General features: G+C 41.8%; 1 protein-coding gene across 1 annotated transcript in view; it reads right to left on the bottom strand.

The window, feature by feature from the left end:
* Positions 1-608: 608 nt before the first annotated feature.
* Positions 609-17,290, bottom strand: part of ITM2B (integral membrane protein 2B) — a 43,193-nt gene continuing 26,511 nt past the window's right edge. The window contains exons 3-6 of the mRNA XM_044284378.1: positions 14,075-14,275; positions 12,018-12,128; positions 6,564-6,714; positions 609-2,673 (exon numbers count right to left, since the gene is read on the bottom strand). Coding sequence (XP_044140313.1) covers positions 2,585-2,673; positions 6,564-6,714; positions 12,018-12,128; positions 14,075-14,275 — 552 coding nt within the window. The 3' untranslated portion in view covers positions 609-2,584. The remainder of the gene's footprint in view (positions 2,674-6,563; positions 6,715-12,017; positions 12,129-14,074; positions 14,276-17,290) is intronic.

Genomic DNA, 17,290 nt, shown 5'->3' on the forward strand with positions numbered 1-17,290 from the left:
CAGTTTCTGAGAAAAAAAACAAACCAAGAAATAGAGAAGAACTGTGGAATGTAGTCCAATCATCCTGGGCTGGAATACCTGTTCACAGAGGCCAGAAGTTGGTTGACTCCATGCAACACAGATGTACAGCAGTTCTCAGAAACAGTGGTTATACAACTAAATATTAGTTAAGTGATTCAAAGGAAAGCAAAAACTTCAAATATTTTTCAGTTTATATAGTAAATGTTTGAGTTTGTAAAGAAGAATACAAACACTGCTATTTTTTTGAACAGTCTAATATTCACTTTTCTTGAATTACACAAATTCAGTTTATATAGTAAATGTTTGAGTTTGTAAGGAACAACACAAATTTGATATTTTTCTTCATGTTTTGATTTGGAATAGAATGTGTAGTGTTCCCAATGCATTTATGTGTATGGAAATACAAGCTATTAAAAGGATTTTGAGATTTTTTCACATTTTTCTGGAATTTAGCTATAATACGCATGCAGATCCTGTGGCCGGACCACACCATGTACTGGCACCCCGATATCGCAGCTTAACATACTACAGTGCTCAGATTGCCCCATTCGCCAAACCAAAGAGAAATAAAAACGCACAGGCAGAAATTAAACAGGTGGTGTAAGTTTTATTCTTTTACAAGTACGATTATATACAAATTTGTAACACGTTACCACCTAACTCTTTTATTGACACTCCTGGTTTTATATTACGTGGGCATACCAAACCATTAACTAGAGTTAAAAACAGATTTAAGTAAAATTTAATTAAAAAAAATATATAGTGACACAAAAAACTGAATGTTTAGTAGGTGGAAATGCACAGCTGTAGATATGTCTTCACAGAAACAAGTTACTTACCAGCATGACAACTCTCCTCCATTGTTTTTTATTTTAATTATTTTTTTACATTGGTAAATGCCAAACCCCTAACACACTCCATAATGCAAGCATGAATATATGTATGTACAAAGAGGCTTCCATGAGTACTTAATTGTGCCCATTTGCACAGACAGCGTCCTGAATATTTACATACAAGTCATTTCTGATTTATGGATTTCATACCACCATCTTGAATATATCTGAACTAAGCACTTCAAGTTCTCTAACTACAAGTGAAATATGCTGAACAACTATATCACTGGTTTATGATAAGCAGGATGGCCGCCACAATCCATCTAACGTGCATCTTCTGCACACCAAAAGCTTAAAAAGACAACTACGACAGGGCTGGATTCTGTAGTATTTGCCCTGCATCATGGACAGCTTGCTTAAAGTTTATGTTGACTCTTTCACAAATACACAGCTTAGCTGGAGAAACAAGATGTCAGTGCCAAGTAGCCTGCCATTGGGAACGGGATCTAGCCAACCTATGTATACAGAGAAATCACAGAAACTACGCTGGCTGCAATCCCTTCTAAAGTGCCTTGTTACTATCTTGTCTTGGGTGCTATTTTAAAGGGGTGTCTGTCACCTCCAAAATCTGTATAAAAGGAAGCACACCACCATGTAGGGTAGGTGACCCGAAACATTACAATACCTTTCTTGTGACGACCCAGTCTCCTAAACCCAAGCAATGCTTCTTTTCATGCAAAATAGGTTTTTCAGTGCACCGCGAGTGGGGCGGCTGCATTCGGTGCACCCGGACTCCTCTGCATCATTGCTACCAGGAAGGTCTGGCAGAGCAAATGTGCACTCAACAGAGAGTCTTGCCCACACCCACACTGCCTCAAAATCCTTTTGCATAAAAAGAAGCATTTCTCAGAATCAGAGGACTGGATTTTTAGATGAAAGTTATGATTGTTATTAGGGTCACCTACCCTACATGGAGGGATGCTTACTTTGAAACCGATCTGGGAGGTGACAGGCTCCCTTTACATTTTCTGCATAGCCAATATCATTACTATGTAAAAAAAGCTCTTAAAGCTCCACATACAAATCATTCAGTGTTACTGACTGTAGTTTAATCTAAACAATCAAAATGCTCATAAAGAACAGAAGTAGGTGCCCTATGACCCGACACAGAGGGAGTTCGATAAACTCTTCAGCTGGGAGTCCGCAACTGCTTTAGTTCCATCGTTTTAATAAAACGTATTCCTTAGCCGTATTATATGAAGCAAGACTATCTATATCGAGTCCTGAGCTCTTCTGAAAACATTTGACTTATATCTTATGAAGAAAATCTGATATTTTAAGTGTATGAACATGCAATATTAAACAGGCTGACGATATGCGCAGCTTTTTAAAGTAGCATAAGAGTGCAGTGGATAAATGCTGTGACATTTCCATTTAAAAGTCTTATAAAGTAATCCACTAAATCAGCAGGAATGAACGTTGGTCTACATGGTCTTATTGAATGACTTATTCTATATATCGGAATATAAAATACCACACTTAGAGGGAATATGGAAAGAACCCAGAAATAAATGAGATTTAAAACAGATCAGACGAGACGAAAGTGAATCTGATGTGCAAAAGTCTGGCCACTAAGAACAAAACCCTTCCTTAAAATAAAGACTACACACAACAAAAGGGCAGGGCTATACTGTTGAGAAATGGCTGACTAGGTCTTCACAAGACTCCTTTTAAAGGTGGCAAATTGATGTCTCCATCGCAAACCTGTTCTCAAAGTGAATGATCTTTGAGCATTTTTCAGCCCCCCGTTTTTGCTTCCCTGTAAGGAAATAAAGAGAGGTTAACACCACGGAGGGGCTTTTTACCAGTACAGCATTTTACACTTTCAGAAGCGTATGTAGCATAAAGCAGAGATCTGCAACATGTGGCTGTCCAGCTATTGGGAAACTGAAACTACAACAGCTTACAGATTACTGCTGCGGAGGGTCTTTTTTATGTATAGCTTGCCACAGCTCCTAAAATGCTTGGCAAATATACAACAGCAGTTAAAGGGGTTGTCCAGCACTACAAAAACATGCCTGCTTTCTTTTCAATAAACAGCTCCACACCTGCCTACGTATATTGCAGATCAGATCCACTAAGGTGAATAAGTCGGAGACGTATGGAGCCGTTTATTGGAAGAACGCAGCCATGTAACTGTATTTCTATTCTTGGAAACCCTTTTAAAGGGGTTTTCTGGACTACTGACGATCTAACCTCAGGATATCTGATTGATGAGGGTCCAACTCCCAGCACCTTCACCCCTATCATCTGTTTGAAGAGGCCAAGGTGCTCCATAGATCGCTGCAGCCTCTTCGTAAGCCAGAGACATCATGTGCATCGGTCACATGGCCTAGGTCAGGCATTCTCAAACTGCAGCCCCCCAGCTGTTGCAAAACTACAACTCCCAGCATGCCGAACAGCCTACAGGTATCAGCCTACAGCAGGGCATTGTGGGAGTTTTACAACAGCTGGAGGGCCGCAGTTTGAGAATGCCTGGCCCAGGTGCAGCTCAGTCCCTTTCAAGTGAATAGGCCTGGGCTGCAATATCAAGCACAGCCACTATACAATCTACAGAGCTGTGTTTGGCAAGCTGTGAGAGGCCACAGCTCTCATATGAGTGCTACAGTCTTTCCAAACAGGAGTTGGACCCTCACTAATCTAATATTGATGACCTATCCTCAAGATAGTTTATCAATACTGCACTCCCGGTAGATACCTTTGAAGTGTAACTGTCATTTTTTTTTGTATTTGCTAGTTTATTAGAGCTAGGCATGTATACCTGAGTTAGTCTGTCAATGATTGTCAAAAGATCTGTAATTACCTTATAATAACAGCTTTCAATAATGTCCCCTGTCCCTTTCCACTGCTCCCTTAAAAGACAGTTACTATGGCTTATCTCTGGCTTAGGGTACTTTCACACTAGCGTTATTCTTTGCCGGTAATCAGTTCTGTCCTAGCGGCTCAATACCAGAAAAAAAACGAAATCAGTTTTTTTTTCTTAATGCATTCTGAACGGAAAGCAATCCGTTTAGTACGCTTCAGGATGTCTTTAGTTCAGTCACTCTTATGGTATTTGGCCGGAGAAAATACTGCATCCATTGAAATGCATTAATGTCGGATCCGGCACCAAGTGTTCCAGCAAAACTGATCTGGATTTACTCTTCGGCCGAATGCACACAGCCGCGGCCTGGATTCCTGCTGAGAGCAGGAGCGCACGGCGTCATTGGTTGCTATGACACCGTGCGCTCCCTGCTGCCGCCGCAATACAGTAATACACTGGTATGATCTATACCAGTGTATTACTGTACTGTGGCAGCAGCAGGGAGCGCACGGCGTCATAGCAACCAATGACGCCGTGCGCTCCTGCTCTCAGCAGGAAACCAGGCTGCGGTTCCACGGACCGCTCACGGCCGTGAAAAACGGCCGTGTGCATTTGGCCTTGCACTTTAAATCATTTACTCTGATCCCTCAAATACAAGTTTCCAAGGTGCTCTGTATCTTTAACGGTTAAGACCATAGGCAATCACAAAATTCCTGCATGTGTCCGATCTGTACAGAAAAAGCTCTCAAAATAATATCTTTTCTCACACCACTCGGCTATTGGCTTGAAGGTTCACCTTACAAACTTCCTGTTCTGCACGCCACCTACATGTGCTCTTCACACAATTACCTCCATTTCAGATAATTCCCTCTACTGTATGGTCCAAAAGCAGGGTGAAGCGGTTAAATGGATCAGTACATGTGCAAGGAGCAGGCAGAGCAGGAAGCCCAGTAAGATATATCAAATTATTTCCTACAGTTTGTAAAGCAGCTTTGAAACAATCATTTGATGAACCAGGGTGAAAGAATGGATGACCCTAGAATTCAGATCAGCAACCTCAGGCACTCCAGCTGTTCTGAAACAACAACTCCTAGAATGCTCCATTTACTTATGTGAGAGTTACAAAAATGGAGTAAGTGTGAATGCTGGGATTTGTAGTTTCACAGCAGCTGGAGTGCAAAAGGTTGATGATCCCTGCCCTAGAGCATCGACCTTACCAATTAGTAAAATGTTTGGTTTTAAAGTAACATGCTGCTTTAGCTGTGCTTTATGGTAATATAACTATATACACTACAAAAGTTAGGGATATTTGGCTTGTGGGTGAAATTTCAGGATGAGCCTAAAATGCGCTCTAACCTTTACAGGTGAACTTAATGTGACCTTCTCTAAACTTTGGAATACACATGTCCAACTGTTCAATGTTTCAGTACTTTCTGCACAACTTGCTGTTCTCTGACAAGGAGCTCAATGGCAAAATGCACAACAGTTGTTTGATCCATGAATCGCCCAATAAACTTCCTGTTCCAATTAAAATTGGTATTTAAAAAAAGTCATCATCATGAGGTTCACATTTTGACTTCATGAAAGCAAGATGACACCTAACAATTGATCAACAGTACTTCGCCATTGCGAGGCTTCAAGCAGGATGTTCTAAGATGGAAGTGGCCACTGGGCTTAGAGTATCACAGAAAGGCATAGAAGTGGACATCCTTTGGCCACATCACAAACTGACGACCGCTTCATTGTGAACAATGCCCTGTGGAACCAGATGCTCAATGCCACACAACTCCAGGTACATTTAAGGGAGGTGAGAGGCACCCAAGTGTCACGTCAGACAATTCGAAAACAGTTTAGATAAGCATGGTCTGCATGCTAGACAATCTGCAAGGGTACCTGACCACACCACCAGGCACAGATGTCATTGTCTTGCATGAGCCAGGGAGAATCTATGCTGGACAAGGGACCAGTGGACCTCAGTGCTTTTCACTGATGAAATTCAATTCACGCTGAACAGAAATGATGGCCGGCAACGATGTTGGATGCATCAGCCACTGTTGTCATCAGACAAGACTTTGGTGGTGGTGGTGTTACAGTGTGGGCAGGTGTGTCTAGTCAATACAGAACTGCCCTACACTTTGTGAATGGTACAGTTACAAGCCCATACTATTTGAATAACATCAATAATCCAGTCATTGTGCCTCTGCATGAACAACACAGGACTAATATCTTCATGGACAACAACGTGCCAGCTCATCAAGGTCATATCATTAGGGAACAGCTGCTGGAGACTGGGGTACCTCAAATGGAGTGGCCTGCACTTTCTCCAGACCTGAACCCCATTGAAAACCTATAGGATCAGCTGAGTCGCCGTGTAGAGGCTTGTAACTCTGTACCCCTGAACCTCAATGACCTGAGGACCGCACTTCAAGAAGAGCAGGATGCCATGCCTCAGCAGACAATAGGTGATCTTGTGAACAGCATGAGATGTTAGTCAAGCTGTAACTGATACTCAAGACCACATGACAAGTTATTGAGACATTGACAAAAATGTCAATGTCTCAATAACTTGTCATGTGGTCTTATTACAGCTTGGTATACCCACCTCTGGTGTTGGTTTTTGTTTCATTAAATTGTTTGAGATGAGGAAATCACCATTTCATGCTTCTACTTAAAATGTCCTACTTTGATTTAATATCACTGTAGCGTGAATGTTTTAAATTTCCCCCGAAAGCCAAATATCCTTATCTTTTTGTGATATTAGTGTAATTAACCTGTCTAGGCGGATTAGACAAGTACAATATAGAATTGCAGACCTCCACTATTATCATTTTTAATATGGTCAGTACCATGAGTAACGTTTCTACGCTGGAGTTTGTAGGTCTCCTTGTCCTGACAAAGGCGGCGGATAAAGACACCCAGCTGGTCCACATTTTCAATGCGATCAGTAACTACCATCTGCTCATGAATTAAATAAGACTGAGGGAGATATGTTCCAGCCTGTAGAAAAAGGGGAAAAAAAAATTAGGGAAATAAAGCCAATTTAAAGAGTCTCTGTCACCAGGATCAACCCTATACAACAAGGCGTATATCCTGGTAGGGATAAAGAAGCCGAGTAAAACTATCCCTTTCTTATCAGTGTAGGTGCTGGCGTTCAGGAGAAATTTAACTTATTTTTGGAGCACCAGGAGACGGGCTTATGCGGCTTGAGCACCGCTTCAGCGACGCTTCTGGTGCTCCATACTGATGCCTCCATTATTATAAACACTCCCCCATCCCCTTAGATTGACAGTGATTCAAGCGCTGATCTCTAGCATGCTAAGAAGGTGAAGATGATGAGTGCACATGCTGGTGACGTCACTGAACTCAGAAGTGAAGACGCCTTCCGCTTATTCTGCAGCCTCCTCTACTTCCCGAGTTCAGTGACTTCACCAGCATGTGCACACTCCGCATAAGCCCGTCTCCTGGTGCGCCAATAGCTAATCTGCATAAAACTAGAAGTGCTAATTTCTCCTGAACATCGGCATCTACCCTGCAAAGAAAAGGTATGGTTTTACTCAGCCTCATCAATCCTACCAGGCTATATGCCTGGTTGTATAGGGTTGATCCTGGTAACAGAGCCTTTTTAAAGGGTATCTGTCAGCAGATTTGTACCTATGTAACTGGTTGACCTGTTAAATGTGCGCTTGGCAGCTGAAGACATCTGTGTTGGTCCCATTTTCATATGTGACTGAATTGCTGAGAAAAATAATGTTTTTAAAAATGCAACAGGGATGTTGCCCTTAGTCCTAGAGGCTCTGCTCTCTCTGTAACCGCCGTGCCCTCTCCACTTGACTGACAGGGCCAAGCAATGAAAAAATCATCATGCCTGGCCCTGTCAAAGTGCAGAGGGCTCAGCAGTTGCAGAGAGAGCAGAGCCTCTACGTGTAATTCCAACGTCCCTGTTGCTCCTAGAGGCTCATTTGCATACATTAAAATATCATTTTTCTCAACAATGCCAGAACATATGAACATGGGGCCAACACAGATGCATTTGCACCTGGCAGCTGAAGACAACAGGTCAGACAGTTTCATAGGTACAAATCTGCTGACAGATGGCCTTTAAGCCAGAATACAACAGTTTGCATAAAAATCTTATGTTTTTTACATTTATGGACATCTCTACTGGAAGATCTGCCAGATGCTCTCATAATAACCGTTAGTAATTCAACCTTTGAAAGACTATTGTTAGAAATTCTTGCCTATGGTACTAAAAGGACGTTGGGTGAAACAGATACATTTTTCACTACAATTACATTGTTTAATCAACTATCATCGGTGCAGCTATGCAGAAGAATACTGAAATGCAGATTAAATCAAATCTCTAATTCCAGATTTACTGATAAAACAGATGACTTGCTAGGTTGCTATGGACAACTAAGGCTACTTTCACACGTCCGAGACGGATCCGCTCATATAATGCAGACGGTGGCTCCGTTCAGTACGGATCCGTCTGCATTATATTGTTAAAAAATTTCTAAGTGTAAAAGTAGCCTCACACGGATCCGTCCAGACTTTCAATGTAAAGTCAATGGGGGACGGATCAGTTTGAAGATTGAGCAATAGTGTGTCATCTTCAAACGGATCCGTCCCCATTGACTTACATTGTAAGTCTGGACGGATCCGCACGCCCAGGCGGACACCCGAACGCTGCAAGCAGAGTTCAGGTGTCCGCCTGCTGAACGGAGCGGAGGCTGAACGCTGCCAGACTGATGCATTCTGAGCGGATCCGCGTCCACTCAGAATGCATTAGGGCTGGACAGATGCGTTCGGGGCCGCTTGTGAGCCCCTTCAAACGGAGCTCACAAGCGGACACCCGAACGCTAGTGTGAAAGTAGCCTAAGGCTGCTTTCACACTAGTGTTTTTTGCGGATCAGTCATGGATCTGCAAAAAAGCTTCCGTTACAATAATACAACTGCATGCATCCACCATGAACGGATCCGGTTGTATTATGTTCTATATAGCCAAGACGGATCCGTCATGAACGCCACTGAAAGTTGATGGGGGACGGATCCGTTTTCTATTGTGTCAGAGGAAACGAATACGTCCCCATTGACTTACATTATTTGTCAGGACTGATCTGTATTGCTCCGCACCACATTGCGGACAGAAAAACGCTGCTTGAAGCGTTATTCTGTCCACGATGGGGACACAACCAAAACGGAACGGAATGCATTTTGGTGCATTCCGTTTCGTTCAGTTTTGTCCCCATTGACAATGAATGGGGACAAAACTGAAGTGTTTTCTTCCTCTATTGAGATCAGTCATAGGATCTCAATAGCGGAATTGAAAACACTAGTGTGAAAGTAGCCTAAGCCAGATTTACTTTACACCATTTCTCCCCCCATACTCCGCAGCAACAGCCATGGCCCACTGACACAATAGACAGGAGGAGACTATTTATCATAGTCTGGAGGATGCTGCGCCCCTGGCTGGCATAGATTGCAATGTCCTTCTACTCCAGAAAACTGGCATAGAAGATAATGTGAAGGGGCCGGCGGAGTAACAGCACTTGCACTTTGTCACGTCACAAAAGTGGCGTATTTTAATGATAAATTTGGCACATTGACTTCTATGGTAGAGTTTTCTATGAAAGCTTTGTGACCTGTGCAGTGGTCAGGAAGGCGTAGATGAGCTGCCTGTCCTAGAAATCACTACATTTTCTGCATAAGAAGCACTAGTGCACTCTGCTGAAGATTAATGAGCAGCATGCATATTATGTTACTACTGTGAGTGGGGGATCTTGTGTTATCTATATATAGCTGATATCTGTCATTGGAATTAGAGATGAGCAAAGCGAACTTTGGATGTTACATCCGAAGTTGCTTCGTTCATAACTTTGGATTTATTCTGTACAGAGACAGATCCCCATATGGTATTAGGGGCTCATTCAGATGGCCATATTGCGGAACAGGTGCGGACCCATTCATTTCAACGGGGTCGCAAAAGATGCGGACAGCACACCGTGTGCTGTCCACATCCTTAATTCTGTTCCGCAGCCCTGCAAGAAAGATATTGCAAGTCCTATTTTTGGCCGCAATCGCAGTAATTTCTATCAAAGTGCTGGCCATGTGCGGTCCGCAAAATGCCGGTATCCATGTTTTGCGGATTGCTAAACCCTACGGCCGTCTGAATGAGCCCTTAATCCGAAGTTATGAACGAAGCGACTTTGGAAGTTACATCCGAAGCTCAATTCGCTCATCTCTAATTGCAATCCTGCCTGTGATGGTAATGTGAACTCCACAGACAAGTACGTAGCACCTATTATTAGGCTTAGTGGCCAGAGCAGAACTGCAGGATTTTAGGATTTTTTTAAAAATAAATATAGTGACATGCAAAATTTAAATTAACATCAAAAAGTCTTTAAAATATGTTCAACATAAAAACTTCAAACAATAGGCAATTTTCTGATGAAAAAATTGTCACATTCCTACTCCAGTAAAGCGGTGGTGTAGCAAGATTAACATCTCCAGGCAGAAGTGTAGCCATAAAGATGCACAAAATCTATCAAGAATCACACATTTGATAAATCTGGTGCAAACTACGACAACGCAGACACCTGTAAAATGGGAAATTCCCCTTATGAAAATCTCTCCAATGGAATTTTTAACAGGGTGACAATAAAGTTCAATAAGGCCAGCTCTGCAAGGTTGTCCTTTTCAGGGCAGATACATATGATCCACCAGTGTTAGTGAGAAATAAAAACTACAAGTTGTCCTGCAAAAAATGAAGCCCATAGAACCAAAAATGACAAATGTCTTGGTCTTGAGACGAGGCCATGCAAAAACAAGGCCCTAGGCTGGATGCGCCGAAGTTATATAGAGGTGCTAGCCTCTACATAACTTCGGCAGATCCACTGCTGCTTCCTTGCTGTCTTACATTTAGACCATTTTCTAAGCCTAAAACAGGTGTAGAAAATGGTAAATGAGACAGGCCTGCTGGCCCCTCCCCTTCCCCGACCACTTTTTTTTAGCCCTGGCGTGAGCAGAAAAAACTCAGATTGCGGTGCAAAGTAACTTTGCGCCGCAATCTGCTCCACAAATACTGTTTAATAAATGACCCCCTATAATTCTAGCTAGTGCAGGACACAAAGTGTAAAAGCTAATGGTTAGAGCAGAACATTGTACTACAGCTGGACGATGTGGCCTAAAAAGGTTATTTTTTTTTTTTTTAAAGGGGTTTTAAACAAAAACACTAATGACCCCATTTATTAAACTGGTGTAAAGTAGAACTGGCTTAGTTACCCACAGCAACCAGATTCCACCTCTAATTTTCCAAAGGAGCTATGAAAAATGAGAGGTGGAAACTGATTGGTTGCTATGGGCAACTAAGCCACTTTACACCAGTTTGATAAATTACCCCAGAAATGTATTTGGTATCACTGTAATCATACTGACAGATAATAAATGAAAAATTCATGTTGGAAAGATGGAAAATTGTAAAAATGTAAAAACTCAATGACGGTATGTTTTTTCATATCCCCACGAGAAAGAGAGTTAATAAAAGTTAATCAATGAGTTGTGCACCCCAAAACGGTGCCAAAAATTACAACTTTTCCAGCAAAATAAAGCCCTTATATGACTGCATTGTAGAACAAAATGAAAAAGCTATAGCTTTTCAAAAGCAATAAAAAAAAATATATATAAAAAAAAAATAAAAAAAAAAAAAATTGATTGGTCATGACCCAAAACAGGCTTGTCAGACTGAGTGATGACACTTTCATGTGTCACATGGCCTAGCAGCTGGCGATACCAAGCACAGCCGTTATACAATGTACGGTGCATAGGAGCACTGCTGCCTTCTCAAAAACAGTTGATTAGTGGGGGTCCCGAATGTCAGACCCCACCGATATTGATGACCTAACCATCATTTTTAAAAATCCAGGAAAACCATATTAAGTAGTAACATAATATGCATGCTGCTCATTAATCTTCAGTAGAAGATATTCAGTAGAAGTATTAGTGCTTCTTATGCAGAAAATGTAGTGATTTCTAGGACAGGCAGCTAAATGTTATGTCCATACCCAAACTGATCCATGCACGTCCTCCTGCTAGTACTGCTTGAGTTAGGCCATTTGTACACTGGCTTGTACACTGTAGTGCTTTGCATGGCAGGACATCAGAAGGGAAAGAAGGCAGTCAATCCACTACAAACCAGATTGGTCATGGAAAAACAGCGTCCATCACGCAAGCGTCAACAGATGCCAACAAACAGATACTGAGCTGAGTAGCCAAAATCACCTTTCGTGTGGATGTATTAGTACCTTAATGTTGATAAGAAGCTCCAGGAAGTTCTTTGGTGGCATTACCACCGACGTGTTCAGTGGAATAACATAGCATTTGTTCAGGCTGAGATCCAGGTATGCAGTGAGTTTCTGATGAGAACAAGAGGTTATGATGGAAACAGATATTCATGAAAAACAGCTGAATCCAGTCATTTACTACAATCTTTATATGGTAAATTGCATTGTACAGCATAATAGTACATAGCCGTGTGCCAATGGCGAGGTCAAAGAATTGCAGAGCTCCTGTCTGTAAAATTAGGGTTTAGCCTCTTTCACACGGGCATCCCAGATTTGCTCCGGATGCGTCGCGTGTGCATTACAGGAAACCCGCGATTTCAGTCAGTTTTGAATGTGATTGCGTTGTTCAATTTTTATCGCGCGGATGCAATGCATTTTGCACGCACGTGCTAAAAAACTGAATGTGGTACCCAGACCCAAACCTGGACTTCTTCACTGAAGTTGGGGTTTGGGTTTGTGTTATGTAGATGTTATTATTTTCCCTTATAACATGGTTATAAGGGAAAATAATAGCATTCTGTATTACAGAATGCTAAGTATAATGCCAATTGAGGGGTTAAAAAAAAAAAAAAAAAAAAAAAAAAAAAAAAATATTAACTCACCTTATCCACTTGATCGCTCTGCCGGCTTAGTCTTCTTTCAGGACCTGCAAAAGGACCTTTGATGATGTAATCGCACTCACCACTTGGTGAGCGCGGTGACGTCAGCACAGGTCCTGCTGAATGAAGATAGAAGGACCACGTAGAGAGCTAGTCATCAAAAGGTCCTTTTGCAGGTCCTGAAAGAAGAATAAAGAAGACTACGCCAGCTGCGCGATCAAGTGGATGAGGATAGTGAATTTATTTATTTTTTTATCCCCTCAAATCAACATTTTACTAAGCATTCTGTATTAAGAATGCTATTATTTTCCGTTATAACCATGTTATAGGGGAAAATAATACAGTTAATTTAATTTAATTTAATGGGGTCCAGGGTTGCTAATCCCTATCATCTCCTAGCAACCATGCGTGAAAAATCGCACTGCATCTGCACTTGCTTGCGGATGCTTGTGATTTTCATGCAGACCCATTTATTTTTATGGGGCCTGCGTTGCGTGAAAACCGCAGAATATAGAACATGCGATTTTCACGTGATGCGTAAAAATCACAGCTCATCTGCACAGCCCCATTGAAGTGAATGGATCCGGATTCAGTGCGGGTGCAATGCGTTCACCTCATGCATTGCACCCGCGAGGAAAACTCACCCGTGTGAAAGGGGCCTTAGAGATCAGAACAGCATGCCGAGTGCTAATGCTAGTGTAAAAATAAAGGATAAATAACCACAAAATTGCGTATGTTTGTGTACATTTCTTTTTACTGTATGTCTAAATGTATCTGATTGACATACATCAAAAACGAGATGTGAATAGCCCCTAACACTGATGCAAAGAGCTGACCAAATACTGTGTGAAAGAGGGTTTCATGTTTTACGTAATTAAAGCTCAATAACCATATGCCTTAAAGGATTCACAGATTTCTATTGTACTTTGCATTTCAGTTACTTACATTTTTAAAGTTATATGGTCTGTGATTGTAGCAAATGAGATTTGTGCATCTGTTGATGCATTTACACTGGATAGAATTGTATGCACATCCAAAATAAGAGTCAGACTAGCTTTGTATGGGATTTGCAGCTTGGGAATGTAAAAAAGAACGTTCTCATTCATTGACAGCAAAAACACATATCTTGAAAACAGTGAGGCACCGCGATGCAATGATTATTGTAGTTGTATGTTACATTTTTACAGTAATTGAGCTTAATTTACATAAAATAGGAAAATCTTCAATTCTGTTAACAGCAAACACATAATAGCAGCGGAAATGAACAGAAACAAAGCTCTGTTCATAACTGCGTTTTGCGGCCCCTGCAGGGTTTTAATCATTTTTGCAATTGTTCTAAAGCATCACCAAATTATATGCAGGTCTATCAATATTACAAGTATCAAACTTCTGATAGATTATCCAATAAATACACCTTACCCTGTGAAAGTCATGAACAATGTCAGCAGGATCACTGTCAGCAAATTCAGGGACGGGTACATTGATCAATTCAACTTCTTCTTCTTCCAGGATCTGAATTCTCTCCTTAAATGAATGGTAGCGGACATGGGATTCTGCATAAGGCTCAGTGAGTGACACGTCATCCTCGGTGTACCTTATTCCACAAAAGTATACACCACGCTACAAGAGAAAATGGAAGAAAGGATATTACCAGGTATACAGATCTGGAACGTTGTAACCATCCATGTGATAAAAACACATTTAAAAAGTAAGCATTATGGAGGTCATTTACTAATCTGAAAATTATCTGCGACTTTTCCTCACTCACGCCTAAAACTGTGGGCGCAGCACAGGTGGGGAGGGTCCGGCAGGCCAGTCCCATTCATAATTTTCTACGCCTGGCATAGAAAATGGTCTACATGTAAGACAGCTCGGAAGCGGTCTTACATTTAGAACTGGCACTGGATGCACCAAAGTTATGAAGAGACCAACGACTATAACTTCGGCGGATCCACCGCCAGCTGTGGGGCTTTATTAAGACCGACGTCTAAAATGCCGGTCTTAATACATGTGCCCCTACAGCTTTATAAAAGCAGTAACACAATGAGTGTGAACACCGCACACGTCATCGGGTCATATAAAAATACTGGCTCTGGTGGTCTTGTTCTCTCTGTCCTCTGTGCACAGTGGTCATGTATAGGACCTGGGCTGTCTCTACATCCAGACCCTGTTACAGGACACTCTTCCAGGTGAAGACAGAAGACAACTGCACCACTGGTACAAGGAGGGATGGTCCTATCTATTCCCTCGGTTCTGCTTGATGATTTTTTTTTTTAACACTAATATCTATGTAACTATGTCTTAACGGAGAGTCCTAGAAAAGGGCTTGCTATGACTGCTGAGGGAAACCTAAATGAGAGGTATGCTGTGTCCGATATTCTCCCTGACCTGACAATACACATGAATGCTTGGTTTGCCTGAGCGTGCATGTGTTCTGCATGTGGGGAAGGAGAAACTACTGAGCAAGCTGAAATTCAACATGCCTGATTTTTGTTTAGTCCCATGGATATAAACTCATTAGATAGTTGGTCAATCTTGCCAAGATTGGTCGGTCCAGCCAACCTTGGCATGTGACCAACTTTCTCCCCAAATTTAAATGGTGTTAAGCTACATACAAAACCAATAAAAAGAAAAAGATTAAACACCCGGCTTCATTACTGCTCCACAGTATCCTGTTATTCGTTGCCTGAGCACCAGGGAAATGTGCGTAGGAAACAGCCGCAGACAATAAGCAAATGGGGAATTAATCAGGTAAAAGCGCTAGAGCTTTACAGGAATAATAGCCTGCTAGAACAATGACCGCTTCTAGGAAGTACACACAATGGAACACTTTCCCAGAAAGCAGCACATCAATTTCTCCTGGTCTTCAGTGCAATATTTCATTTCTGTTGTGTAAAACTATAAAGGGGCATCAGTAATAGTCCCACCAATCTAGCCGTTACCACCACCTACCCGCTGTATAGGGGATAACTTGCTATTACAGTCATTAAAAGTTGATTCGGCTACTAGTCAGTAAACAGCCCACGGACCACAAATAGTTATAGCACTCTATGGGACACATTTATTAAGACTGGTGTTTTAGACTCCGGTCTTAATAAGGCACAGAGCTGGATCCGCCGAACTTATGTAGAGGTGCTAGCCTCTACATAACTTCGGCAGATCCACTGCTGCTTCCTTGCTGTCTTACATTTAGACCATTTTCTAAGCCTAAAACAGGTGTAGGAAATGATAAATGAGACGGGCCTACTGGCCCCTCCCCTTCCACTTCAGCCCTGGCGTCAGCAGAAAAGTCACAGATTGCGGCGCAAAGGAACTTTGTGCCGCAATCTGCGCCACAAATACTGTTTAATAAATGACCCCCTATATTTCGAGCTAGTCCAGGACACAGTGTAAAAGGTAATTGTTAGAACAGAACGTTGTACTACAGCTGGACGATGTGGCCTAAAAATATATATTTTTTTTTAAAGACTATTTTAAGGTGAAATGCTGGACAGTCTAAAGGATAGAAGAGTGTGGAGAGCTTGCTGAATTCACCGCCTCATAGTGACAGGAACATCATGAGTATTGACACATTTACGCTGTGCAGATGAGCAAATGTTCCTTCCTGACAACTGGCAGATCATTTGTGGAGGTGAAGAGGTGCATTTACATGAAGCAGTCACCTTCACAGCAGATTGTAAGCTCTTGCGAGCAGGGCCCTCATTACTCTTGATGTAATTATTGACATGTCTATTGCTATGTTATTTATGACCGCACATGAACCCCTGAATTATAGAGCACTGCGGAACTTGTTGGCGCTATATAAAGATTATTATTAAGAGGATGAGCAATCGCTGGTCCTCATACAGCTGCAATGTTCCTGGGCAGCAGAGTACCGTTTAGAAACCATGATCTGCTGCCCAGATATGAAGATTGAGGAGTCCGCACCTCAGATCATTTCACCAGATAAATTAATGCTTCGCTCTTTCATCGTGTGATCTGTTGCGCCTTCAGACTGGCAGAGTATCGGAAACGAGCTGGCTGTTTCCGTGCTCCCGGCAGTCTCACTCCTTGATGTGGCCTTGTGTTCCAGCAGTACCATCTCCTATGAATCCACTATGACGACAGGTGGGGCGGATATAGATTTCTAGATTCTTAACCAAACTTCATAGAAATAGCATCTATTTAACTTGATTAATTGCCCAGCCCTACACTGTACTCTAGGACTACTGATATAAAAATCCAATCACAGTGCAGCTTGCATGTCTTACAAGGCTTCTGAAAAATTAAAGTTGTGCCGCGATTGGTTCCTATGAGCAACAAAGAAATTTTTCCCAAAATGTCCCCGTTTAGCCATGAAAAGAGTTGGATCTTAATTCATTGATACAAGTAAAATAAGTTACTATAAGGGAAGCAACCTTGCAAACATTACAAATACCCTTGTGTTGTGTCCCATCGCCCCATGGTACACACGACTAACTTATAGGTCCTACAGGAGGTGGTCACGCTATTTAAATTTAATGTGTAAGTTTCAGAGGTCACTAGGACCGAAGCGTGGCTTGATTCACCTCTCTGACTGTTATTTTACTTTTATATATTACACTTAAAAACTGTAACTAACTCAAAAGGATTAAAATTCCTCAGAATTAGAGAGGT

This window comes from Bufo gargarizans, chromosome 3 (assembly GCF_014858855.1).
Source record: "Bufo gargarizans isolate SCDJY-AF-19 chromosome 3, ASM1485885v1, whole genome shotgun sequence".
NCBI classification, from domain to species: Eukaryota; Metazoa; Chordata; class Amphibia; order Anura; family Bufonidae; genus Bufo; species Bufo gargarizans.